Below are 27,555 nucleotides of genomic sequence, written 5' to 3'. Positions count from 1 at the left end.
CCTTCTCTGCTGAGCCACTGGCTCAGCACAGCCCTGCCCTGGGCACTGGGCTAGGCAGTGCTGCAGCATCCCCAAATCCCCAGTGTCCCTGCTCCAGGCAGCACTGAGCACACATCACACTGAAATGGCTGGTGGATTTTGCTTAAAGCTCACACAATGAGTCCCCAGGGGAAATTAAAGAAGCAAATTAACAGCAGCATCTTTTATTTTCATAATGCACTTAAAAGCACCAGATGCATATAATCTTTAGTTTTGGCTCTCTGAACTTAAGTTTTCATATTAAATGGCAACAGGCACTTGGAAAATCCATACTTAATGCTCTACAGAGGGGAAAAAGTGTGGGCCAGATGCTGAGTTTATTTTCTTTAGACCAGCTTGCACACCTTTGGTGATACCAATTAATACAGATTTCTAGAACAGCACAGAAAACCAAACACCAGTGTTGTTGCTGCCCAGCTATGTTTGAACAGAGTGCTTATCACCAGTACAGAGCCAGGACAGGGCTCCCTGGGTGGGAGCTGTGCCTGCAGAAGGGACATTTGCTGGGACACTGCAGGCCAGCAGAAGCTGGCTTGGTTTGTGGCTGATGGGGTACTTAGAGTTTCATTTTCCTCAAAACACACCTTGAAAATAAAGTCATAGAATTAGAGAACCACAGAAAAGGGGTTCAAAAGGACCTGCAAGACCACCTAGTCCTAAGCTCCCCTGCCATGGGCAAGCAAGTCATGATTGTTGATTTCAAAGGGCAAAACTGTTGCTGGTCTCCCCATTCTGCCTGTGTGGATTTGGCATCACTCCTTGAAGCAGAATCATACAATATGGTAGGTACTAAACACTGTGACATTGCTGCTCCTGGTGAGGTCTTTGATAAAGGGTTTGTATCGCATTCCCTCAAACTGGAGAGGAAATGGTGCTGTGAACAGAGAGAGAAAAAATTGCAGTGGGTGTTGCCTTCACACACAGTCATCGTTCTGGCTGAACAATTTTAACTGTTGATATGAAATCTTCATTTGAGTAAACTCTCAGCTAAATGTCAAACTGCAGCCATTCTCCCTGTAACTGTGCCTTTGAAAGCATTGTTATTAATATTACTGGTTTTACGTGACTTTTATCTTGTGAACAGCTCATTTCTCCTTGAACAGTTCATTTCTCTATCTAACTCCAGAAGGAAAACTTCTTCATTTAACTTAAAAATAAAATCCTAAACATGGAGAAACAAAGGCAAAAAATGGGGCAAATGTGTGGTGCCCTGAACACCAAATCACAAGGAGAATCACTGACATGGGTCAGTGGTTTTATCCATACTTATGTTCCTTGGGATAAAACTGCTCCTGACAGGGCTGCAGAGGGTGCACACAACTTGGAAAATGCTTAAGCTCTGCAAAGTAAGGGATAAGAAGAATATCTGCTGACAAGAAAACCAGCTAAAAAAGCAAAGTCTTCTCTAATGGAAGGGTTCTATAGGCAAGCTGCAAATAATGCTGCCCATCACCCCATGCCACACACTGAGACAATTATTTCCAATTTGTCAGGAGCTGCATTTTCTATTTTCCACTGGCAGGGCTTCATTTGCCACCCCTGCTGTAATTAACACAGGGGTAGAGCTCTGTGTCTGGATGCTCCCACATCAGGGTGGCCATGCCAGGTGTGTCCTGGGGGAGAACTGGTGGGGAACACACGGAGAGTGGGCATGGATGTGGCAGGGCTGGAGCTGCCCCCTGCTTCTCCAGGCAGCTGCTGCCATATGAGGGTCTAACTCTCCCTGCTCCATCCTCAGCAGCTGCTGCCATATGAGGTTCTAACTCTGCTCCATCCTCAGCAGCTGCTGCCATATGAGGTTCTAACCCTGCTCCATCCCCAGCAGCTGCTGCCATATGAGGTTCTAACTCTGCTCCATCCCCAGCAGCTGCTGCCATATGAGGTTCTAACTCTCCCTGCTCCATCCCCAGCAGCTGCTGCCGTACGAGGCTCCAGCTCCTTCAGCAGCAGAGCCTCTCCCGTGACGCGGCCCCGGGGGTGGGAATGGATGGGGCTGGGTGGGAGGCGCCTGGACGGGAAGGTGGCTGGGTAAAAGGTGGCTGCATTGGGAGGGGGCCGGCTGGGAGCACAGCCTGGGATCCCCGCAGCATCCCTCGCACTGCCCGAGGGGCACAGGGCACGCCAGGTAAGTGCGGGAGCCAGCGGCGATGGAGCGGGCTCGCTCCGGGCGGGATGCTGCTCTCTGTCGCTGGCACACGGGCTCCTGTGCTGGAAAACCCAACTGCCACGATCACTTGGTTTGCTGCCTTCACGGGGAGGGTTTAAAGGGTTTTACGGCGAGTTTAAAGCAGGTTTCACTCTGCTGGCGCAAAGCAGGGTCGGATCAAGTAACTGCAGCATAAACAGTGTCCGCTTTCAAAACTCCTCCAATCTTCCTAGGGAGCCACGGCTAAGTTTCAATTATCACTGAAGAGAACAAGCCTGAGTGAATATTATTATTATTATTAACCTTACAAGTTTCTATCAGCCTGATTCAGAAAACAGTCCTGTTTTCTGAATTAAAAAGTTAAAGAGAAGTTAAAAGAGAAGTCCTTCCCTTCCGTTTACGCATTTTTAAAGTTAACTGGCTTCAATTCAAACAGCAAGAAAACACAGAACGAAATAAATGGGGCAAATTCCAACAGCCAAAAGTGTAATGAAAGAAATGAGACAAATTCCTTGAACTGCACCCAACATGAGAATGAATCTCGGCTGCTCATTAGAGACTGCTGAGCAGGGGATGTTGGCAAATTAAATCATGGGAAGTAGAGAGAGGAAGAGAAAAAACGGTCAATTATCTAAATCTCCTCTTATAAACTGCAAAACTTTGTTTTTTCAATATTGAAGGTAGTAAAAATATATCGGTGGCAAACAGCAAAGCTTCCTTATGCACTTAAAATAAAAAGCAAGGAGTCAGGCATAGCAAAGGAATGGGTAAACACAGAATACACAATTGTGTTTTCAGGGTGGGTCAGCAGTGAGTAATTCTCATCCAAGGTACATCCAGGAGTTTCCTTCTTTACTATGTCTGGAAAAATTCCCACTTGGATTCCCCAGGGTAATTCAGATGTTGTTGGGTGTTTGAGTGCTGCTCATCTGGGTCAGAGGCTGACAAAGTTTTTAAAGCTCTCCCATCTACTTGTTACCAGTGTTGTGCCAGCTTGTTTTTCATTAGTGCTCTTTGAAATGCTCAGATTTGCTATTTTTTTGCTTGAAAGTATCCTTGCTGTCTGAGAAGGTGGGGAGCATGGAGTGTACCAAAGCCAGTCTGCCTTGGAGGCACTAAGGGTGGAAAATCAACCTTGGGACTTGCTCCAGGGGTCACCACTGCTCTTTGGGACTGCCACAATGAGAGCAATTATCAGGCATTGCTAATTGATTATGAGTTCTCAGCCATGGCTCTGGTAGCAGCACTCACTGGGGGAGGTGAATTGTCACCGAGCTACACCATGCCCCTTCCTGCAGGAGCCTGTGGGATCTGAAGAGATTTGGCCCATGGGCTGCAAAACCAAAACGTGCCACAACTTGGATGTTTGTCACAGGCAAGGAAGGAAAATGGGCAAGGCCAGGCAGCTGATGCTGTCATTGGAAAGGGGCAGGAGAGGGATCTGGGCAGCTGCTCAGCATGATGGCTGTCCCTAGAAATAGTTCCTAGAAATCATCCTCCCTGCAGCAGAAAGAGAATAAGATGATGGTCAGGCAATGTGGATCTATCAGGAAGAAATTGTTCCAAGCCCATCTTTCTGCTGGTGTTGAGGGGAGAAGGAGATGGCACCATTCTCATAAACAAGTGAGGAAGACGTGGCCTTGATGAGACAGGTATTGGGTGAGTGGAAAACTGGTTGCACAGTCAGAAAATTTGTCAGAAGCTCACTGCCAGAAAGGGAGGCAATGGCAAATATGGATCTGAGCCTGTTGCTTTTGTTTCTGTTTATGGTTTGAAGGAGGGATGAGATTATTTGTGTTATTTGATGTGCAACTGGGAGGGACTTGAGCACAGCAGAGGCCAGATTTATAATTCAAAGGGACCAGAGGAGCAGTCTGGGAAAAGCCCCTGGTTTGAATTCCAGTCATGCTGGTGAGTGAAGGCAGCGGGTGCAGGGTCTCAGTGGAGCCAGGGAAATCATCCTGGCTGTGCTGGGAGCCAGGAAAAGCAATGGCTGGGAGGGCTTTGTGCTGCACTTCAGCACCAATGGGGTTTGGCTGGAGACAGTCCAAAGGGAACTGTAAAAATAGCAAGAGGTGGCTGGGATTTAACCTCTGCAGGAAAGGCAGAGGGAATGGTGAGAGACACCGAGGAAATGGAGTGCGTCCTTCGCATGGGGCCCCTGATGAGGGAGAGGGTTCCCCCTTCTCCTTGCCAGGTAGGACAAGATGTGATGAACTTAAATTGCAGTTTAAGAGAGGATAAAGACATCTTTGTGCTCTTTTTAAGGTACAGTCTGACACTTCCCCACTTGCCTTCCCCACTCTTGATTGCCTGTAAGCCTGGCTTAGCATAACATCTATTCCAGCAACTCACGTGGCTTTGGTGAATTAGCTACTTAACCCATGGGAATTGTACCATTATCTTCAGAAGAACTAGAAAAATAAAGTGCATTTATGAGGTTTTTATTGTTTTCACCCCACCATCAGCATTCCATTTAAGAACATCAAAAGATTAAAAAAACAGATAGAGACATCTGCCAGTGTCTCTGGAGATGAGTGTTGCACTTTCTTCTAATCCAGAGCCATGCCTTCACAAAACAGAGGAATTTTTTTTTTTTTTGTATTTAAGAACCATCTAAAGACCCTTTTACTGTGTTTAAACAGAGTCCTGTGTCAGCACAGTTAAAAAATGCTGGCACTTGCTCTGCACAGATTAAAGATGATAAATTACCCTTTGCTGCTTGGATCCCATTTGCAGTTTGTATTGCAAGGTTGTGCAACACTCCAAGGCAGTGGCAGGGCCGGGGACTTGGAGCAAAGTCCAGGTGCAGGCTGGATTTTCCCCTCCAGCACTTTTCATTCCTTCTCTAGCCCGGAGAGAAGAGCTGCAGGGAGCAGCCTGTCCCCTCCTGCAGTCTCCCAGCATGGCTTCACCCATGAGGAATCTGCTGACAGACCTTGACAGATACGTCCAGTCCTTCCGCGTCTTCCTGGAGAGATCCACGGAGCACCAGAGCATGCAGGGGTTCGTGGAGAGGCACCTGCCTGATGTCATAGCCAGGTAACCCCAGCCTGGCCTCAGGGACAGCCAGGGCCACAGTCCCAGGGGGTGCTGGCCTCGGGATTGCTGTTCCCTGCCCTGTCTGCTGGCCTGGGATAGATTCCATTTGCACACACGGCTCCTGATGGTGGCTCTCAGGATGGAGGCTGTCACAGACATGTTTTCTGAAAAATCCTTTTTTTTGGATTTTTTCTCCTGAGAAGCTGGAGGCCTCAGGAACAAAATGTAAACAATGATTATCTGCTGCTGTGGAACGCAACAGGTGCATCTGTGATTGGTCTCATGTGGTTGTTTCTAATTAATGGCCAATCACAGGCGGCTGGCTCAGACTCTGTCTGACACACAAGCCTTTGTTATCATTCCTTCCTTTTCTATTCTTAGCCAGCCTTCTGATGAAATCTTTTCTTCTATTCTTTTAGTATAGTTTTAATATAATATATATCATAAAATAATAAATCAAGCCTTCTGAAACATGGAGTCAGATCCTCATCTCTTCCCTCATGCTGGGACCCCTGTGAACACAGTCACAGGAGGCTGCCTAGCCAGGAGGAGATAAGGCTGCATTGTTTCCCTGCACACAAAAACAGCTGGCCCTGAATCAGCTCTGAAATGCTCTAACAGATACTACATTCTAGCATCAAACTTGGTGGAAAGCAGCTTTTTAAAAACAAGCTTTTCAGGTAATATTTAGGGTTTCTCTAGGATGGCTGGATCATGCTCCTGCTTTGCCTGCCAGTGTGTGTCCTTTGATGGACCCCTCACTTTGCAGGCTGGCCAGCATCAAATCCTGGCTCTGGGGAGGCTCTTTTCAGGGCTCAGGGCTTCCTGGCTCTGCCAAAGCCTCACTCAGGGATTTTTGGAGCATTGCACTCTTCCCTCTCCCTCCCCATTTTGCATAATGCAAAAGTTCTGTAAATAATTTTTAAGCTGCTGGTCCAGACCCCGAGGGCTCTGTTCCTCAGAGCACAGATGCAGAGAAGGTGTTCACTTGCTTCTGCTTGTATTCCCTCATAATAAAAGCAAAATGCCACCTCTACAAATTGCCAAAATAATCCAAAAGAACAGTTTGGAAATCATGAATGTCCAAAGGGGAAGAGTTCTGAATCTGATCCCTCCTGCCCACTCGCAGGCATGCCTGTGTACACACACATTACATTTGGGTTTTGCCCTGCAAATTTTACTCTTAATGGGATCTCCAGTGTCTCACATCATGCATGGAACCCTCTCTACTGGGCAGCTCTCCTAAAATGTATAAATAATGTTTTTCAGTATTGGAAATGGGAAGTCTACAATCAATGTTCTAAGCATTGGTGGTGGAGCAGGTATGTATGGACTTCAATACTGGTATGTCTTTTCCTTTATTTTTTTCCTTAAGAATAGAGGACTCAAAGTTGCAAAAGGAGCAGAATGGGAGATAAGTCTTTCCTTGATAAGTCAGCTCCAGGGGACAGGTGGTGTTAGTTGGTGTGTGACCACATCATCTGAAAACAGCTTGTGCCTCCCCACTCTGATTCCTCTGTGTCCTCCACAAAAACCTCTCCCTCTACACCATCACTCCTCAAAGGCAGAGAGAAGCTTTTAACTGCTCCACAGGGTTTCTATACAAAACCAAAACAAGACAAAACAAAACAAAAGCAGCGAAAAAATGCACCCAAATCCCAAACAAAATAATCTCTGAGATTCCTCAGAATATTGGATTTTAACCTGCATTAAAATATTCTCCCCTATACCTTTATTGAGGTGATAGCTCCCATCACTGATATGTAAGAGCCATGGCTGAGCTCTGCTTTGCTGTGTTTGCTGACCACCATCAGTGTACAAGTTTCTGCTGGAGCTACTGCCCTCCAAAACATTGGGGCTGAGCATGAGCTCCAGAAGAAATACAAATAAGAAGTCTTTTGTCTGACATTCACTGAGTGGAAAAACAATACCAGTAAGATCAAGTAGCTTTTCATTAAGTTCTTGCTTAAGTGGCCTCATAATTAAAACTCATGTTTCCTTCTCTGCCCATTAAGTCACCACACTTAAATTTTATATGAACAGTTAAATCTAGTTTCAATGCTATAGTCATACCATCACCAAAGACTAACCTCAGTTTTGTTAGTGTCTCCTCCATAAAGTAATTGTATGTAAATGGAAAGTAATTGTATGTAAATGGTTGGCATTAGCTATAAAACAGACAGTGTGACAGAGCAGGAACATTGCTCTCCAAAGGAAAGCATTCCTCTGGAAAAAAAAGAGAGAAAAGAGAGAAAGAGGGAGAGAGGGAAGGAAGGAAGGAAGGAAGGAAGGGAGGGAAAGGGAGAGAGAAAGAGAGGGAGGGAGAAAGAAGGGGAGAAAGAAAGAAAGATTTTTAACAGGAACACTTTACTTAGTGCGGTACTTCACTCTTTGGCCAGAGGCAGACCAGTTTGCCATCAATCAATACATCACTTTGTGATCTAAAAATCCCCAGATCACCCAACCCCATCTGCTCACTGGTTTATTCTCACCACGGGCTGATCCTGGCTGCTGTGGAGGGCAGTGATGGAGCTGCTGCCCCAGCGCCACCTGCCCCTGCTCTTCTCAGGAAGGAGGCACAGAAAAAAGCTTTTCCTCTCCTTTTTTCCATCTCGGGAGGCAAGAACCCATTACTGCAGCATCCCATCCCATTAGATCCCATCCCATTCCAGCCGCCCGAGCACCGCTGCCTTATTAAGTTCACACTCCAGCGCGCCGCTCTCTGTACCTTTAAAAACCATCAAAGGCATCAGCGCTGCTGTAAAGGAGCAACTGGGCTATAAACCACCCCGTTACGTAAAATGTTTAATTAGAAACTTAATGGCGAACATAGTGGTAGCCTTCAAAAGGTAATTGTGTTGGAGAGTTTAAATAATTTGGATAGTCTAATTGCCAAATTGTTGATAATGCAAGCTGCCACCAATCTGAGTGTAAAATGCCTCGGGACGCTTGTTTGCATATAAAAGAGCTAAAAGTGAAGTCATTTAAGGCTGTGGATTAAATTATGAATCAAAGGGGTGGGTTTTTTGGTTAAAAGCAGTACAAGGGTGATTTGGCCACACAAGAGCAGAAGGGAATATTTTAACCTATCTGCATATGGAAATACAAAATTCAGTTTATTTATTTTTTAATCAGGACCTGCACAGCCTTTTCAAAGGACTAATCATTTTATGGGAAGTTGATAAAGCAACAAAAATCAAACTATTGCAGTAGTTAATTTCAAATTCTGTGTTCCCAAATTTTACCATGGCAGACTACAGAGTACAGGGCTTGCAGCGATAGCAAAGCTGCAGCTCTTTCTGCTGCCTCAGCAATTCAATTTCCCTCCCTCAAAGAACCTGCTTCCAGAGATGCCATGTGAATATTGGTGTTGCTGTTTGTTTTAAGACATGGAAGTCTGAGAAAATGCAACTCTTTCTCACTTTATGTCCTCTGGGCACTAATGAACAATTTAGTGCCCAGTGTTTTCCTTTTGTTCCTCAAATATTCTGCAGGATGGAACCAATGCTGAAGTGGTGGGAGTCCGTGGCTCTGCAAATGGTGAGAGTGGGCAGAGGCTGTGCAGCTCCTCCTTCCACAGCCCCTCAGCAAGGGCCTGCCTGGCCATCAGGGTGGCCTTCCACTCAGAGCAAAACTTTGTTCATTTGTAGGGAATTCTATAACATTGAGTTTGTGCAAGCACAAGTAAATCTTCCAGGGCAAAGCTAGATATTTACTTGTAATACAACCCCTGGATCTATTATTCACTGTAGTTACCCTCTGTTTCACTCTTTCTTACCTTAATTTATTCTTCTGTTGTTTTTTCCACCTAAAATCTATCCAAGCACAATAAGCAGAGGTTGGAGAAAGTCGAGCAAGCCAGCTGGATATTGTCCCTGGACTCATGCCTCAGTCAGAAATATCATCCCCCTGAGCTTCCTCCACTGCAGATGGGGTGAGATGGCTGAGAATGATGGGGCTATTTTTAAATTCTGAAATCTTGGATCTACCAGTACATCCATCAATAAAACAATTACAGCTAGCCTGAGCAGTGTTTAGAGAGAACTCTTCCTCAACAGAAACATGAAACACAGGAATCTCTGGGGTATTCTGTAAACAAGGGTTAGCTAAACACAAATGATATGTTCTCCATTCATCATTCTTTTGGGAAAAGTCAGAGGACACTGAAGACAAACAGATATGAGTATTGTCTCTGATCACAGTGTAAACACATATTCCCTTTCCCTCCTCCACGTGACCTTGTAGCCAGTGAGGTGCCTGGCTAGAAATGCTCCTACTGACTCCTGAGCAATCCTGCCAAGTTTGCTGGAGCCATCAGAACTGGCACTGTGAGAGCCCTGCAGGATCTCCTCCTTGAGGTTAAACCATGTCCAGAAAAGGAGAGGTCAAGCATGACTGTGTCAGGTTTGGCTCTGGTGGTGCCACTAAGAGAGGAGAAATGAAGAGATTTGGGACTGATATTTACATTTTTCTCAACTCCTAGAGCTCAATCTTCAGTTACAACCTACTGAGAACACAAAGCAGCTGCTTGGCCCTGTGTGGTGCACCTGCACATAAATGACAGAAGTCAGTCCACCAAGCTGGGGATGTGATGGTGGTGGAGATTTCCTTTGCCTGAGCTTTGTTTTAGTCTCTGTTTTGTGTCTCCTGCTTCTTTAGGTGAGATGGACTTGCAGATCCTCTCAAAAATACGAGCCAGGTATCCTGGGGCCACCATCAACAACGATGTGATAGAGCCAAGTGCTGACCAAATCTCCAAGTACAAAGGTATTTTTACATTAAATAAATAAAAATTACATTAATTAAGTATCTTATACACATTTAAAAGTGCTGAAAGGTGGATGACCCTATGTTCAAATGCCTTCTTGTCAGAACTGTCTCTCAAAAGTTAAAAAATTCAAAATTTCATGTTTTTTGCAATCATTGCTTCTCAACAATGTTCCCTCGCATTGAAATCTTAGTCTCTCACACACTGCAAAGATCCCTGAATGGCAAATGCTTGCCTAGATAGACTTTAAAAGCTAAACAAGGTGGGAAGTGATGGGTGATTTTATGGGAATGGAGTGAAATCCCAGCATTTCAGAAAGTTTTTCCACTTCAACTTGTGTTGTATCAGGATCCTTCCTCAGCATCAAAGGGAAAGTTTTAGTGTCTCATGGTGATTCTCTCACATCTTAAAAATCGTTTCCAATAAATACCTAAAGCATACAGTGGGGCACTAAATTAGTAACCAGGCTTTGAATTAGAAAACACAGAAAGAAAGCAGGAGTGATAGGAAAGGCTTTTACCTTGTGCTCTGGGGCTCAGAGCTTCTTCCCTTCCCCAGCCCAAAGGTCTAAGCAGCATCCATGGAGGAAAATGGAACATTTTCTGAGGAGGATTGAGTGTTAACGAGGATACTTTGATCAAATTGCCCTACAAAGTGAGCATTAAACAGCAACGCAGGGTTGGATTATCCCTGGATTAGAGCCCACCGGGATTCACCTCAAAGTAGTGCTGAGGGAGGTGACACCGGCCCTGAGCAGAGCTCACCTGGCCAGAGAGCCATCCCAAATGGATGTGACAGCAAGGAATGGACCTCAGCAGCTGAGTCTATTGCTGAAAATGCTCCAAACCATGGTAAATACCAGGCTGTGAAACCACACTGTAAATCTCCAGTCTTGCTCTTGCTTGAATCCTTAAAAATGATGCATTCCCAGTGTGAATCAGCTTGTGGAAGTCAAAGGAAAAAAAAAGCAGCAATCCCTTTCTCCCTGCAGTGAGGTAGCTCAGAATCACTGGAAGCACCAAAGGCTCCCAGGAAAAACCTAATTTTTTGTATCTTTCTCAGTTTAACACAGACCTATCTTTTAAAAGATGTCTTGTGCAAAATCCCCAGTGCTCTTATATTCCTGCAGGCTGAAGTGGTGAAGGGTGGACAACACAGCATCTTCTCTGTTTGTAAGACAGTTTGTGCACTTGAACAAGGAATTTCTGTCCTGTCTGGGCTACACTGGACTGGATTTGCTCTGAATCTTCAGTGGTCCCACCATCCACCGCCAATTAACTGGCAGTCCTATCCTACTGCAGTGAGTTTCTTTCCAGAAGAAAGTTAAAGAAAATATAAAGTGTTGTTCTTATTTTAAGTTTTATGCTAAACTAGAAATGAAATATTCATCTGAATTTCTTTCTTTAAACTCACTTATTTGGTAATTAATCATGTCCCCAGTAGCTACCATTAATTAGGTTTCTGAGGCCTAAGATTTTCTGCAGAGAATTAGAAACATCATCTGCACCTCTGAGGATTCAGTAGTTGTGTTTTCTGCCTCACCAAATGCTTTCTCCATGGGAAGGAGAAGCCAAGCTCACGAGAGAATCTCCTTGGGATGTGCAGTGGTGACAAACTCAGGTTTCTCTGAGGCTGTGGCATGGGATGGAGGCTTTCCTCAAAAAGGCTGTGCCTTTCCCTCACTCCTGATGGAACTCCTTGGTGGCCGTGGTTGGAGTGTTGGTGGCCCCACATCTGAGCTCCATCACCAGAACAGCTGCCAGTTCTGATGGCACCCATCAGGTACACAACAGCTCCTGGCTGGGAAAAGAACCTGGGGTGAGCCCAGCGGAAAAGGAAGAAAAACTTTTCATAATGGGTTCAGATGAATATTTAGGCAGAAATTCACCACAATCCCATAATGAATTTGCACTGCCTAGTGTTTGGACTTTGAAGGCCCAGCCTGGAAAGCAATTCAGTTTTCTTCCCAGCTCCTCCTTGCAGACAGACCCACAATTAAACTGAACCAGACTGCCCTGGATTATTGGTGAGGGGATAAGAGCTGCTCCTGAGCTTAGAGCAGCAAATCAAATCTGGACTGCCAGTGCTGGGGCCAGTGGCTGATAAATGGAAGCTAACAGAGTAACAGTGGCAGCATCTGAAAGGGGTGGCCCATTTCCAGGCTCAGAAGAGAGGAGATAAGCACTGATGGAGCATTTCTCATCTGCCTGACGGGGACGTGTCCAAATCAGAGCCCAGAGGGAGGAACATTGTCATTAGTGCTGTAAAGGCTCTGGTCTTAGCAAACTGTGCTGTTCTGAACATGTGTTCTGTAGCTAAGGCTCAGCCTGCCTTTGGGCCATGTAAGTTTTAAATTGATGCTAACTCCAGTGAAGCACAGGAACTGAATCAGGGGCTGCTTTGGCCTGCAGCAATGCTGAGCAGCAGCACAGTGAGAGGAGCTCCATATGCCAGCAGATGGACATTAGTATTCCCTACATTATGAAATTACCTCTCACTTTTGCTCCCATAAAAACAAAGGGAATGCAGTGATGAGCAAGGCCCTCAGTGTAACTTATTGTTTGAATCCACTTGTCCAAAATTCTGTTTTCCTCAGCTGCTGATGTGCATTGTACTGAGGTCTGAGGACACTCCATGTGTCACTCCTTAAAGCTCTTTGCTTTAAAACACTGTCATCCCTTTTGCCTGAAGCAGCTGGTCAGAACTGTGGGCTCCTGAAAAATTGTTTCAACACAGAAGCTACTGACTGTCAAGAGAAGGGTCCTTGCTTTTGGAACAAAGCTCCTTCCCTCTCCTGCCATCCCAGTTACTCAAATTTAGAAGAACACATTTGCTCTTTCTGCCCTTCTCAACCTTTTAATTGTGCTTCTCTTCTAAAGAAACTCCTGCTTGCATCCATCCTTGAGCACCTGTTTTTATTTGGGGAAAATCCTCCACCATGGCTTGACTCCTGCTCAGCCATGTGGGTTTTTTGTGGCCCCCACATAAGTGCTGGGGACATCAATCCTTCTATTCCCCATGAAATGTGCTGCTTGTGGCCTCATAACAATTAATCCAAATCAACATCTTCTAATTCAGCTTGAGCCAGTCATGGGGAAGAAATTACTTCTATTTTTTTTAGCTCAGGTAAACACCAGAAGAGCCCAAATGAGGGAGCAAATGGAAAAGCAACAGACTCTCTTGAGATTTTGTCCTGTAAATCCCTCTACAGCCTTCTCCTCACATATGGGCTAAAACTTTAAGATATTCCACTGTTGTGTTAAACTGGTTCCTAAACTCTCTACCTAAATAGGGCTTTTGGATGTATTAAAGCTCTGAGTGGAAATCAGCCCCCTATTTGCAATTGAGATAACTCTGCCCTGCCTTCTCCTCTGTTTCAGAACGTGTGGCTCAGGCATCAAACCTCGAGAACATAAAGTTTGCCTGGCACAAGGAGACAGCTGATGAATATGAAAGTCGAATGAATGCAGAAAAGAAGACTAAAAAATGGGACTTCATTCACATGATCCAGGTAAGAGTCTCTGCAAAGAAAATGCTGCCAAAGACTCAGCTGTTAAAAGTATGCATGAAGTATGTGACCTCATTATCCACTTGTAGGGGAAGAAAGGTGAGTTTACTTCCCAGTAATTTGAAGTGCTTTAGCATAAATGAACTGCAAAACTGAAAAGCAGCTTTGAGCACAGTAGCCCTATTAACCAGGCTGTGGGTGGCAGTCAACTAAGAATACATTTTAGCTGGTGTCTTCAAAAGCTCCTTGTCCTCTCCATGAAATTGCCTTTGTGTTCCCAAAGCCTTCACTGAAGAAAGGCAAATCTCTTCCTCTCAGGTTGATGAATAACATGAGCTCAGAGCTGGCAGTGCCAGAGAGCAGGCAGGGCATGTCAGCCCTGAGCCTGCAGTGGGAGCCCACTGCCCACCCCTTCCTAAGGTGCCTCATTGTCCCTGCCTTTCTGCAGGATTGCCCCTATTTGGATCCTTTTAACAGTGTTACAGTAGTCACCAGGATGGCACTGCGTGTCTCTAAGCATCTCTGCTTTTTCCAGATGCTCTACTATGTGAAAGATATTCCAGCAACCGTCCGGTATTTCCACAGCCTTCTGGAATCACAGGGAAAGCTCCTCATCATCCTGGTGTCAGGTGAGAGCTGCTCCCCCAGCACTGCTCAGTCAGGAGAGGGCTCTTTGGGGCTCCTGTGTGTGGCACAGGCCACAGAGGTGAGCAGACATCCCCTGAAACCTGCCCGCTGCCTGTGTCTGCGTGGATTTATGAGCCAAAACCCCGCACCACGGGCACAAAACATCCCTCACTGCCTTCCCCATCCTGCAGCCTGCCCAGTGATGGATGGCAGCAGGGGCCCTGCAGCAGGAGAGGCTCCATCCTGCAGCTCTCACTCACAGGAGCCCCTTCAGCCTCTGCTGTGTGCTGGAAAAGGTTTTCCAGGCTGGGCACTGCATTTTCTCTCTCCCAGAGACTCTGGCATTAAGCAAACGGCGGCGGGGGCTCGGAAGTGCCATACAGCAGGTGTTGGAGCACATATGGTTCATTTTCTTTTCAAACTGCCCATTTCCTTAATATCATCATTTTGGGTACCAAACAGCTTTCTCAGGCTGTTTCAGATCTCGCAGAGATGCTCTGTGGTCAATCCAGCAGGAAAGTGTTGCAGCAGAGTAAACGACAACCATTTAATACTGTGGGCAAGGTATGCCAGAGACAGTGCAGTGGTGGAGTCTAATTTGACTCTAGAAAGCCTTTAATTTGCCCCAAAAGCTGTGGAAATTTCAGCTGTGTAAACAGTCACATCTAGCAACTCTGAAAGCCATGTTAAGCATTATTTGTTCAGAGGTTTAAGCTTAATTTCTCATTGAATTTGGCCACCTCTGCAAACGTGATGAAGTTCCTTTTATTTTGTTCATGAAGGATCCAGTATAAAGTGACACTTCTGACCTGAATTTATTCAACTACATTTTTTTCCCCAAATGATTTTGGTTTGAAGTGTTTTCAAGCACTTTACAACAAGAAATCTGTGTTTGAAATGATTTTAAAAAACCTGTTCATGTTCTTTGGCTGCACAAGAATAGATCGCAATATCAGAGTATTGCTGATTACCTGAATATAGTTAATTAAAACTCTTCCAGTTGCTTATCCTGTCCCTTTGGATATTCATAAAATGTGAATACAGGAAAGAATGTGTGCCTGTTCAAAATTAAAGCTGTTAAAGTTCTGAGTTCATGGAAAGTGTTTGAAGTCCTCTCTGGGCCAGATGACTCTGTGTTTTCTGGTGCAGCAGAAATGGCTGGGGGCAACAAAAAAGTGGGAGAGAGGAGCAGGACACAGAACAGCAGAGGGGAAAAGAAAGGGAAAACCTTGATGAAAACAAGAGAATAGAGAGGGGAAAGAAGAAGTGCTATTAAAATGAGTGCTGAAGCAAAAGGAGTTACTGAAAGATCATCAGAACAAAGCTAATTTCACACAAAAGTAATGTCATCCCCAACACAAACTCATCAGGTAATTAAAGCCAGCCTGGGAGCAGGGCTGGCAGGAGAGGTGCAGGTGGCAGTCCCGATGTGCAGGGGCTGTGGCTCTGTGCAGAACAAAACCTTCCCAGAGCCATCCCGGGAATGCTGCCTTCAGGTAGGGGATAATTGCTGGGTACTGACACCGGCACATTTCCTGCAATTAGTGCTCACGTTCAGGTTCCACCGGGTGAAAGAAAATATTGTTGCCTCCCTTCTAAACACCAAACTGTTTATTTGACTGTAAATAACTGTTTGCAGATAAAGCAACAAGTAACTGGTTTTAGTACCTAGGGAGAATTATTGTTGTAACTTTCAAGAGCTGCTCATTAGGCTCAAAGTTATTTTCATCCTGTCCAGTCATTCTGAGTAAATGATTTACAGTAGAAATACCAAATCAGGGATCCAGGCTGGGGGAAAATAAAGATGTGAAGATGTATGTGGGGACTTTCCAACTTACCCAGCTGGTTTGCTTTAAAATTTGTCTCTGGAGAAGAGAAACACAAGTGTGAGCTGCTCTGGCCTCAGCTGGAGGCTCAAGGAGGGTGCTGGAGCTCCAGGGTAGGTGCCCACCCTCTCCTGCAGCCCCCAAACCTGAGGAACAGAAGCAGAAGGGCAGCCAACTCCACCGTGCCCCAGGACACGTCCCAGCTCTGGGAAGATCCCACTTGCATTGATGACAACTGCTAAAAACCCCAGAAAATCAAAAGTGCTTTGAAATCGTGTTTTCCCTTAACTCTGAGTGTTTTTCTGATGGTTTATCTCTCAGGAAAGAGTGGCTGGGAAACACTGTGGAAGAAGTATGCGTCTTCCTTCCCTCTGGAGGATCTTTGCTGCTATGTTTCCTCTGGTGATTTGCCCAGGATGTTGGATTCAGCTGGGCTCAAGTACCAGCTCTACGAGCTGCCATCCCACTTGGACATAACCAGCTGCTTTACTGAAGGGGACAAAGATGGGGAGCTCTTGCTGGATTTCCTGACAGAAACACTTGACTTCGCTAAAACTGCCCCTCCTGAGCTAAAGCGTCAGGTGATGGAGGAGCTGAGAAAGCCTGGCTGCAGTGAAATCAGAGATGGGAAGGTGTTTTTCAATAACAGCCTAGGTGTAATAGTGGTTGAGCCATGAGTTAACCTCTTCTTGATTCAAAGCAAAGAGATACAAACTGTTGACAGCTGAAATGTATTTTTTCATCTTTTATAAATGGCTTCATTTACTTCAGGACTGGCAATAATTTTTGGAGCTTGTTAAGAAATCAGTATTGACATCTGTTTTTATAAGTGAGCTTTAATACTTGATTAATTCTGCACTAATCTATGACTGTGCAACTGACTAGGCAGTAAATTGTGCTTTATCAGACAGATGTTGTGTAATCAGCTATAACTCAGACCATCCACTCAGGCACTGCAGAAACTGAAGGACTTATTCCTTAGGAATAGTTGTTCCTAAGGGATAATCCAGAGCTGCATGTGGTTCCACCATCTTCATTTAAAAACTCTCTGCACACTAAACAACAAATTGCAGTTTGTTGGTGCAGCTGGCAGGCTCAGAATGACCAACCATTGGGTGGATCTTTGATGAGATTTCTTGAGCTTGTGGCTTCCAGATCTCACACCTGCAGCTACCGGAGGTGTATTCACACCTGCATGTTCAGTGTCTGCTGCTCCTGCCTCTGCAGGCATCTCCATTCAATGGCACTGCTCCCCCTTTCTGTGTCTTTACTTTATGATGTTTCTGCAGAACAAGTTGTGTGGTGCTAGAGAGGGAAGCAAGGGAAGAGGGGTGAGGCACAGGGTTGGTGACAGATGTCCTGCAGAGGGGGATTGCAGTGCTGAGCCCTGATGCAGAGCCTTTCTTGGGAATGAGCTGCTGCAGCTGCACAGAGCTTTTTTAGTGTTTTTAATTAACCACACAATGCTTCTGGTCCCAGCCTTCCCCTGGCCTGTGAGCTTTGTAATAAGGAAAATGTAAAAATAAACTCTGATATCAAAATGATGGTTCCAGTAGCATTTTTTATTTCATTTTCAATGGTATTGTACAGGTATCAGGTACATCTATTCACTCTGCAAGGTATTCAGCAAGAAGGGGGTTTCACCTCCTCAGCCTCTTCTCCATGTGAGCCTGTTGTGGTTGATGCATTTGTTTTGCTAAATGATTTTATAGTTTTCAGAAGTGTTTTCTCTCTACAAGGCACAATGCATAGTGGGATACAATAGAGATGCTTGAATGGATTTAACAGCCTGAATACTCGATTTATCCCCTGAGACAGGTGTGATTTCTGCCATTGCAATAATTTGCTTCAGTGTTGAAATGGTTTACTTTAGGTAATACTTTAGCTGCAAGGAATTGTGTTTTATTTTTGCACACACATTTCTGATACAATATAGATTATTAATCATTTGAAGTGATTTCAAGAGATCATATTGGGCGTAATAGCTGTTTATATTTATTTTAGGGCAAGTTATTTGAAACACAAACATCTCCTGGTGCTCAAATGTTAATTCAGGTGGAGTTTAGAACGTTTCCATGATAATCCTCTGTTGGACAGGACAAAATTTATTACCACTTTACCCAGTTCTGTGCACAGGCTCCTGCATTAGGAGACCTCAGTGTATCTGTGAGCTGCTGTGGTCACATGCCAGAGCAGGAATGAAAGAAAATTTCCCATTAGAACAGATTGCTGCACACATTTCTAATGGCAAACAAATTAAAGTTACATTTATTTTCGTGGCTCTTTTGGGCTGTCAGTGACCTTTTCTAAATGATGCCTACAAAGCAGGTGACTGCTGAATATTGCCACATCAACCCTGTCAGGGGTGAGGTATCTCAGGGAGCCACAGAAATGCCAGAACAAAACCAAAAAAACACTAATCCAGCAACAAAACCCAGCAATAAGGTGCCCTTGAAGATCCTGCTGTTTTATTGTTTATCAGACTTTAAAAAAAAAAAACTGAAAAAACAACAAAATGAGAAAAAGGGGTTTGGTCTGAAAATGTGGAAGAGAGCTGGAAAGATGAGAAGCAGCAGAGCTGATCTGGAGAGAACAGAGGAGGATTTGACCGCACACACACACACAAATATTCAGTGTGGATGCACAGAGAGCTTCTTCCCCTGTTTGCTTCTGAGGAGAATTTCATTAAAATTGGGAGGGGGAAAATACAGTAAACTCCATTTTGTATCTTACAACTGCTTGTGTTAAGGGGCTGGGGGAAAACTGAATCAGCAGAGCACCCTTAAGGGGTAAATTAGTTTTAATTTTAAATTTTTAACACACACATTTTCAAGAAGCAAGTACTTTAAGTATTTTTAGAAGGAAATGAATGTGGGGAAGCACAGTTTTATGCTCATTTTACCATAAAAACCGAAGGACATTTTGTAAATCTCTCAAACAACTTCCTAACAGAGTGGAGAACCACATTTTCATGTGAGAATCACCCTAAATTGTACAGTGAGACTCTGCTATTCCACAGCAGGGATGGGAAGTACAGTTTGTCCATGGACTGGGATTTGCACAGCAGTCTGTGCCAGAGCCTCAGCATTTCCCCAATTCCATGTTTCACTGGCTTGTACCCCTAAAAAAATAATTTGTGGGCTTTCTACAGTGGTTCATTGAGAGTAATAGTATTAAACCAGCACAATACTTACTGGATCTAGTTTGGCTTCAGAATACCTGTATTAAAAATATAACAGAAATTATCCTGAAAGCTCTTTGTGCATTGGTGCCTCTTTCTGGCTAAATGTGTGTTTGAGATATGAAATATGGCCCTGGGTAAATGCAATCCTTAATATTGCATCTCCATGTTTTTCTCAAAGATGGCTCTGAGCTTGTTTTTAAATTGGGAGACTTTCCTTTTCATTTCATGAGCACATAAACCTGGAATAAACATTCGAATGCAGGTACAGGAATAAAAAAAGCTGGAAGGAGGGAGGGAGGAGGAGGAGGAAGAGGAGGGAGTCCTTTGAAACAGCAGCAAACACCTGGGCCTGTGTCCCTGTGATAAGTGAAGGAGAGCCTGTGGCTCTGGTGCTGTGTGTGTTGATTGTTTCCCAGGGAATTCCCGGGGCGGGTTTGCTGTGCAGGGAAGGAACAGCCCCATTCCAGGAGTGGGGGAGCCACAGTGGGGCTGACCCCTCCAAAGGGCCCAGGCTCTGTGCACGTGTCCCTCCACATCAAACACATCTGCCCAGGCAGCTCCAGGGCTGCTCCTTTAAATCACGCACAGGAAAATATTCTCACTGCTCCGTTAATTACTCCAGCAAATTGAACAAATGCGCTCACAGCTCGGCTGCTGTCACCACTCCTGCACTGGGGTAATTCATGCTTGCAGCCCATGATAGGATTTTTAATGTCATTACACAGTAGGGCAAAGTCTTCATTTTTAATAAAAATACAAATGCTGAAATGAAACGGATTAATATCTAATTTTACATCTTCATTTACATGATGTGCAAAATTATCTTAAATATTTGTTATGGATGGAGTGGCTTTCCACCAATTTAGGCTTCTTTTTTTTTTTTTCATACTGGAGAATGTTAACAGAAATTGTAGCATAAATCATTGCCTTGTAGAGTACCAGAAGGTGCATATAAAAACCCATATCTTTACTGCACATATTTCCCATTAACCATAATCTATTAGTAATTGAAGTTCATTACAAATTCTTGTAGACTTTATTGCTATCATGCTGCATGACATAGTGAACCTGGCTTGCATAACAAGAAGTCCTTGCTGGGAAATATCCTATTAACAATGACAGTGCATTTGTCATTGTGATAATAAATCCAAAGCTGCCTGTAGATTATAAATTATTGCGGCGCCATTTCCACTGTTGTAGTTTAAAAGTTTTGTCAGCACTTCCATTTTTCCCCCTCTTTATAGGCAGTTATAACTTGACCATAAGAATCTGCAGCGAGCTGACTCCCATCTCACAAGGTCTCACTCTCAGAGAGTGTTTCTTCCTCCAGTGAGATTCATATTTCACCCACATGAAAACCTTGGAGGCAGAAGCTGTGTTTGTGACAGATTTTTAGGTTCTGCATTTGCACAGATTTTAATTGGAATGCCCAGGCCATTTGACAAGTAATTTGTCCATGATATTTCTAAAGATTGTGGTAAAATTAAAAAAAATTCAGCGAGACAAAAAGACGGGAGCTCGGCTGAGCTGAATGCTCAGCACCTGAAAGAGCTTCTGTCCTTATCTCCAGGTGCCAGAGACTTTGGGGAGCCATTGGGCAAACCCTGCTTCCCTTCAGAGGAGAAACTGCAGAGAAATGATTCTCCCCATAGGCCTCACAAAGGTGTTTTGAGGATTAATTACTAACACAGAAATCCAGGCATGCACTCGAGCCATCCTTCACCACGTCTGCGCAATTCTTACAGCCCTGTGCAGGTTTTAAGTGTTATTAAAAGAAAATTGCTATAGAGTTGAACTTTAAGTGTTAATTATGACTCAAGATATAAATGACATCAGGTCAAATCTTTCACAATTTAACTCCCTAATTGACTTCAGCTCTCTGCACCAAGGGATATCTCTATAGCTGAATGCATCTGTCCATCACATTTCTCAAGTGCCTATAGCAATGCATCCAATTAGCTGGACGTAGCCATTATGCCTCAACAACTCCTAAATAGTGCAGGATGAAACCTTCATCTCCCTGAAATAATCAAGGAATTTTTACCTCTCACCAGGCCAGGTTTTCACATCATCCTGCAGTACATGCTCTGTTTTTAAGTACTGTTTGCAGGTGTGGATAACGGATTCTGAAGTAAATATGATAATTTTCGTTTCACATCAATAATGCCCTTCATCTCACAGTGCCCCAGATTTCTTTAAAATCTTGATGTGCAAAATCACTTTGCTGCACCTCAGTGGTAAGAGGTCTCCTGTGTGAAATTCAGCAGCTGTTGGATCATCCACGGCACCGTTTCCCAGCGATTCCTGGCAGGATGAGGAGGAGGAAGTTGGCAGTCGAATGCTGAGGAGCAGAAAGCAATTTCCTGGGCTGGTACTGAGCAGGGGCACAGGCACTGCAGCCCAAACTGTAATCAGCTTCCCCTTTCCTTGGCAGGAGAGTGGTGGGACATTGGGCTGTGGGGTTGGCTCAGGGTGAAGCTCACACTGGTGGTGGGACAGTGTCTGCCATGGATGGGCTTGGCAGCAGCTTGGTGTGGGAGTGCCCTGGGGCTGCCCAGCAGAGCTCATGTGGAAGGCAGGGATGGATCTGATGGCTGTAAAGGGAAATAAGGTGTCTCACCTTTTTGCTTTAATGGTAAGCATGTTGCTCTTTGAACTCGCAGATGGATGTGAATGGTACCCAACACAGTATGCAGTGTGTGTGGTACTGGTGTGAATCAGGATGGGGCTTTGTTCAAGAGTGGTGAATAGCTCTAAAAAAATTACCAAAAAAATTGTTACAATATATTGCAGATTTCTTACCCATTGTTGCATGTTTTGTTTGTATCATCTGGCAAAGAACACCAAAACCCAATGAAAAGAGAATTAAACAAATTAAACACTCTTTGAAATCCCTAAACCCAAACCATGTCATAATTTTCCATTTTGAAATCCCTCAGTCTAAGACATATCATAGTTTTCCACTCAAGCAGAGTAGAGAGACCTAATATCTTAATGCTATACATTTTGATACTTTTATAACCACAATTTTATAGAGGTCACAGTGAGGCATCATTTATTTTGGTGAGGGTAAGTAGGCTATTGGCCAGCAGATATAATCTCTTTGTTTTCTCAAAAGAAAATGAAATGACAGCGTTTGGAGGCTGTTTCAAGGATCCCGTGTGCTGCAGTGGATCCTGGCGGAGATGAATTAGTGGCCAGGGTATAGGTGATCTTGCCAAAAATGAATAGCAATGCAATTTATCATACCCTTCTGTAATTTATCTCACCACCTTGTATTAGATTAGATAAAGACAGAAAGACATGTGAATTGGATGGACTGGACTAATACTGAAAACTTACACCTGCTTTTATTGAGACTGACAGGAAGATTTCTGTTGCCTGCATTGCAATCAGGATTTGGCTTCACATTTTTAATTTGCTTTGAAGTATGATCTTGTCCAGCAGCGAGAAAAAAAGCTAACTCAACATTAAAGTTTGTTGATTGTGTCTGCTATTTCTTTTTCAATACAAATTTGTTCTATCATATATTTCACATTCAATCAATTAGAAAGTGTAAAGCTAAACAAAACCCCCTCAACACTCAGAAGCTTAAAAAGAAGAGAAATAAGCAACTGTGAAACTGCTGCAAACACTCATTACATGCTACACCATTTTCAAGGTAACAAACCAATAGTTTATTTTGTCCCCTTCCAACAAAATCCATACCTCAAAATCCACTTTTCTTACCAAATCGGTCTGTCTGTAAGACAAAGAGCGTGCAGCTGGGAGTGTTTACCTAGAACAGCAGAAAGATGTGCTACACTGCCTTCAGATTCAGGAGCAGCAGCAGCAGGTACCTTCTCCAGGCTCGTTGGGAGCAGTGATTGATATCTGTTCCTTTGCATTGCTTTCCTCTCATATCTCTTTGTCCCGCTGCTATAATCGATCACAGATTTTTCCATCAGGCTTCATGTCAGATTAGGATAGTGAACATGACTGGCTTGGAACAAACTGCTTCCAAGTGCACCCAGGCAAGCCTGGGACCCAACTGCTCTAAAAGCCATTGTTTGGGCACATCCACAAAGACAGTGCAGCCAGAAATGTGCTTTTCTGGCAGGGGATTGGGATGGCTGCTCTCTATGGAACCTGTGGTGATCACATTTCCACTGTGGGGTGGGTGTTTAAGTGAGGGGCAGTGCCTGGCTCATCATTTTCCTGATTCAGGCAGAAATTTCTCCTTAGGACTCCATGGATGTACCTGGCAGGACCTGCACAATTTTTCTACCTGAGGCTGGAGCTGCACAGTCACACACAGCTGTTGTGTTTATCAAGAACTGCAAGGAGGGAAAGCCCAACAACTTTCCCTGGGTAGAAATAGATTTTAAACATTCATTGAGACCCAGTCTTCCCAGGAGAACTAAAATATCAGTCCCTTAGACAGTTCTTTGGGGGATTAGTGCTTGTTTCTATAGTGCCTAGCACAACTGAGTCTCCATCTTGGTAGGTGTTTTAGGTGCATCTGTTGTATAAATCACAATTTTTATTTTAATATGAAGAACAGAGCAGAGGGCTGTAAGGATTTGATCCAAATTTGGATCAGTGACCATGGATGAGCTTGCTGACAGCAGGTGCTGTTGCTCAGATCTACAAATCCTGAAAGAGGAATTGACCCATGGCAGCTGGGTGACCTCTGGGACTCCTCCTAGAAGAGGAACGGATGTTAAACTTTTACCTGGCTTGAAAAAAGACCAGTGTTCTGTGCAGGACATCCCTGACCTGAAATAGGTGCAAAATCACTGAGGCAAATTACCCCAAGTGCTTGCCCTGTACATATAAGATGCATAGGAGAGTCACTGCTGGGTACCTGTGATCACAGCTGGAGAAATACTAAATAAATAATCATGATGGTCCAACCATTTAGAGCTTGTTGTAACCCCTGTAACATGTGAAACACATTGTGACACAGAGGTGTTGTTACCCATTTGACACAATAAACCCCTTTTTCTAACAGTGACTGGAATCTAAGCCCAGGACCAGCATCAGGAGCAGGAGCTCTGACATCCTGCATTTAATCCCAGGAAAGACATAGGCAGTGGTGCATTAGTGAATGCTCCTAAACAAATTCTGAATAAAAGGATTTTTGCTCTACATGTGTAAAAAACAGGCATTCCTGGATTTTGCCATGTGAGAGCAGGGGCTAAGAGTGCCTGAAATTACAGCTTTCTGGAAAAAAAAAACCCTGAGAAATCTTGAGAGTCAGCAGACACAGTATATTTCCTTCAGGAGCTATTACTGGCACAGGGATCCTTCCAGAAAGATGTGAAGTGCCGCTGAGATGGATGTGCTGCCAGGGCAAACTGTGAGATAAACACTCAGGTGCTCATGGGCTGCTGTAATGCTGCACCAGGTAATGGTCTGGGGGCGTTAAAAAGAGAGGATTGAAAAAAGCACAGCTAAAATCTTGTACTCTGCCAGAGTCAGGGTTTTCAGCACAGACTTTGAGGTATTTCTGTGTCCTACAGGTCCTGGCTACTCTTGCTCTTGCCTTGCAGAGGTTCTGAGGCTGTGCCTGAAGACAGCCCTTGCCCCGAGGAAGGAACAGGGGTCTGCTGGAAGGCAAAGGATGATGGCCAGAGAAATCTGGATTTTCTTACCTTGCAGGTGAACCCCAGGCTGAGCAGCTGATTTGAGCTCTTGTGTAGCTAACCCACCCAGCAGGAAAGGCTAACCCAGATCACTGAGGGAAGCCTCATTGTGGGATGATTTATGGAGAGGGCACAACTGCCCTGTGTGCAAGCAGGGCCACAGATGCCAGGTTTAGTGTTCAAATGGCTCATCCCAGTGCAGGGTCATCCATCACACGTTGCTCTGCACTCCCAGGCCAACGCACATAAAAGTCTGTCTCACAACAGGCACAGCCTTTTCAGCTCCCATCTGCCCACAGCAGCCCTTCCAACATTGCTAATTACATCCCTGCCCTTGATTATATCAGCTACAGCTCACCCAGAGCCACAGCCACACTGGTGTGCCCCAGGGGGATTGTGCTAATAAACAAAAACAAGCACAAGATCTCTGTTGAAGAGCCCATTTCAAAGCCCAAAAGTTGGAAGCTGAACCTCTGGACAACCCCACTCCCATTGGTGTTCCAAGACTGCTTTATTTGTTTCCATGTTCTTGCTGTAATTCAGTTTCTCATTGATAAGTGGCAGGATGCTCCCACTAACAGTGCATGGAGGGGGTCAGTGAATTTTGCAGAGAAAAAGGAGGAAAGAAAAAGGGAAAAGCGAAAGGGGAAGGAAGGAAGGAAGGAAGGAAGGAAGGAAGGAAGGAAGGAAGGAAGGAAGGAAGGAAGGAAGGAAGGAAGGAAGGAAGGAAGGAAGGAAGGAAGGAAGGAAGGAAGGAAGGAAGGAAGGAAAGGAAGGAAGGAAGGAAGGAAGGAAGAAGGAAGGAAGGAAGGAAGAAGGAAGGAAGGAAGGAAGGAAGGAAGGAAGGAAGGAAGGATTTAGGAATGGGCTTGGAGAACAGCAGACATTCAAAAAGAAGCTTAGAATGCCTGGAAAGGAAATTTGGTGAGTGCACGCCTTAAAAAAATCAGATTGCACCAACAGCGTGAACATAAAAGGAGCAGGGAATAGGAAATTGTGTAATGGAGTTCTAATTATAATTCCTTTTGTTTTCGTAAAGAACATTAAAAAGCCATGATGTGACCAACGACTCAAGCCCAAAAAATACATCCAATTTTATTTTTACTCTCATTGGGGCCCCTTGTTAATTTACAGCTAGTGAAATAATAAACAAAGCTGATCTCCTCATTTGCATCTGACACTATAGAAATGGTAATTTTTAAAAGGTTACCCAGAATCTGTGTGAAGCTTTGATTTCTGTCATTAGCATATTTAAGTCTAGCTTAAGAAGGGTTTCTTCCCTGAAACACACATTTTGCTAAAAGCTGTTTAATGCTCATAACCATTCTGCTGCTCTCAAAATATGATGCCCTAGCAGGCCAGAGCCAACCTGTGCACATGAAATAAGTTCAGTTTAATGTTGTGTTATAAGGATTTGGTCTCTGGAGCAGTCACTCTGCTCAATAACATGTAATCATATGCCTCCTATTTAGTTTCCATTTAACTTGCCCCATACAAGCAATGAATCCAGTTTAATTAAATGTTCTTTTAAACAGCAAAAAATGACACTGGTTTGTATTTTAAAAAATCTACACGCCACGGGGCACCCTCAAGACACAAAATCCTAATAAAGAGGCTGTAAGACACACAGCTAATAACTGAGAGCCAGTTTGACATTTGCAGGGTAATTTAGTGAACCAAGTGCTTCCTTACAGGCTTCGTGGGGCTGCAGTGCCATTTAATGGAAGATGAAGAGCCGTGTTTATAATAATGCTAATAAACAGCTAATCTGGAAATTGGGCTGGCATGTGGCATGTGGCTGTTGTGCATGTGTAATAAATGCTGGCTGAAGGCTGTCAGCTGATGCTGGAGTCCTGCTGCAGCATCAATCAGCAGCCTGGGGTGGCCAGGCAAGGCTCAGCCTCCTGCACCCCAGGCTGCACACAAGGTGGGCAGAAATGCACATTAACCATAAGGGATGATAATAAGGCCAGGAGAGGGGCACTGCAGATGCTCCTTGCAGAGCTTAAACCAGCTCTGAAGCCCTGACATTCAGGGGATGGCTCTGAGTTCAACAAGTGCTCAGTTCCCATCCCATAAGGGGTGAGGAGAGGCATTAAAGCCCTTGAGACCAGGCTGGATGGGGCCCTGAGCAACCTGGTCTGGTGGGAGATGTCCCAGCCCATAGCAAGGACCTGGATTGAGATGATCTTGAAGTTCCTTCCAACCCAAACCACTCCATGACTGACCAAGCATCCCCTCTCTGCTTTATTTTTCTGTGATAGTGTAAATCTGGCCTAACCCTGGCCAATAAGTAATTTAAATCCTCTTTTATTGAGGGCATCATAGGGTAGAAGAGGTAAATGAGGTAGAAAGGAGTGGTAAATGCTTATTTTTCTCCTCTAGAAGAATCAGGATCTTTAATAAAGTAAGTATTAGGGCAATGAAGAAATAAACATTGAAAGCATCTCGCTCATTACTAAAATGAAAATGCCTGCTAATATATGCAGTGCACCTGGAAGTGCCCATTCAAGTAATTACAAAAGGGAAAAACACCAGGGAAACAGGCAAGCATGAAGACAATAGCCATTAGAAACAATATTAAATTAAGCACGCCTTTTGAGATCTACAAATTCACTGATTAAATCGTGCATTACCAACCCTGCCTTGACTTCACTCAGCTGGAGTCCTGGGGCAAACCTGCAACACATGAAAACAGCCTCTTGTTTTGCATTGGATTAAGTCAGGGCTGTTCCTAACTCTGCTTAGTCCTGGGGTTTTTTAAAGGCACAAAAATAACCTTTTTTCC

The 27,555-nt window shown here is 44.4% G+C and overlaps 1 protein-coding gene across 2 annotated transcripts; it reads left to right on the top strand.

Annotated features, from left to right (window-relative positions):
• Positions 1-2,040: 2,040 nt before the first annotated feature.
• On the top strand, positions 2,041-17,500 carry LOC135450466 (histamine N-methyltransferase-like). 2 transcript variants are annotated; one of them, XM_064718646.1, is made up of 7 exons: positions 2,041-2,164; positions 5,038-5,227; positions 6,497-6,549; positions 9,887-9,994; positions 13,376-13,506; positions 14,039-14,132; positions 16,278-17,500. In XM_064718646.1, the coding sequence occupies exons 2-7, from the start codon at positions 5,091-5,093 to the stop codon at positions 16,631-16,633; spliced, it is 879 nt and encodes a 292-aa protein (XP_064574716.1). In that variant the 5' UTR covers positions 2,041-2,164; positions 5,038-5,090; the 3' UTR covers positions 16,634-17,500. The 2 variants fall into 2 exon arrangements, with proteins under 2 accessions (XP_064574716.1, XP_064574717.1); XM_064718647.1 differs by lacking the exon at positions 2,041-2,164 and adding an exon at positions 4,276-4,382.
• The last annotated feature ends 10,055 nt before the right edge of the window (positions 17,501-27,555 follow it).

The sequence above is a fragment of the Zonotrichia leucophrys genome, chromosome 7, assembly GCF_028769735.1.
Source record: "Zonotrichia leucophrys gambelii isolate GWCS_2022_RI chromosome 7, RI_Zleu_2.0, whole genome shotgun sequence".
Classification (NCBI taxonomy): domain Eukaryota; kingdom Metazoa; phylum Chordata; class Aves; order Passeriformes; family Passerellidae; genus Zonotrichia; species Zonotrichia leucophrys.
This window is presented reverse-complemented; position numbering and strand designations above follow the sequence as displayed.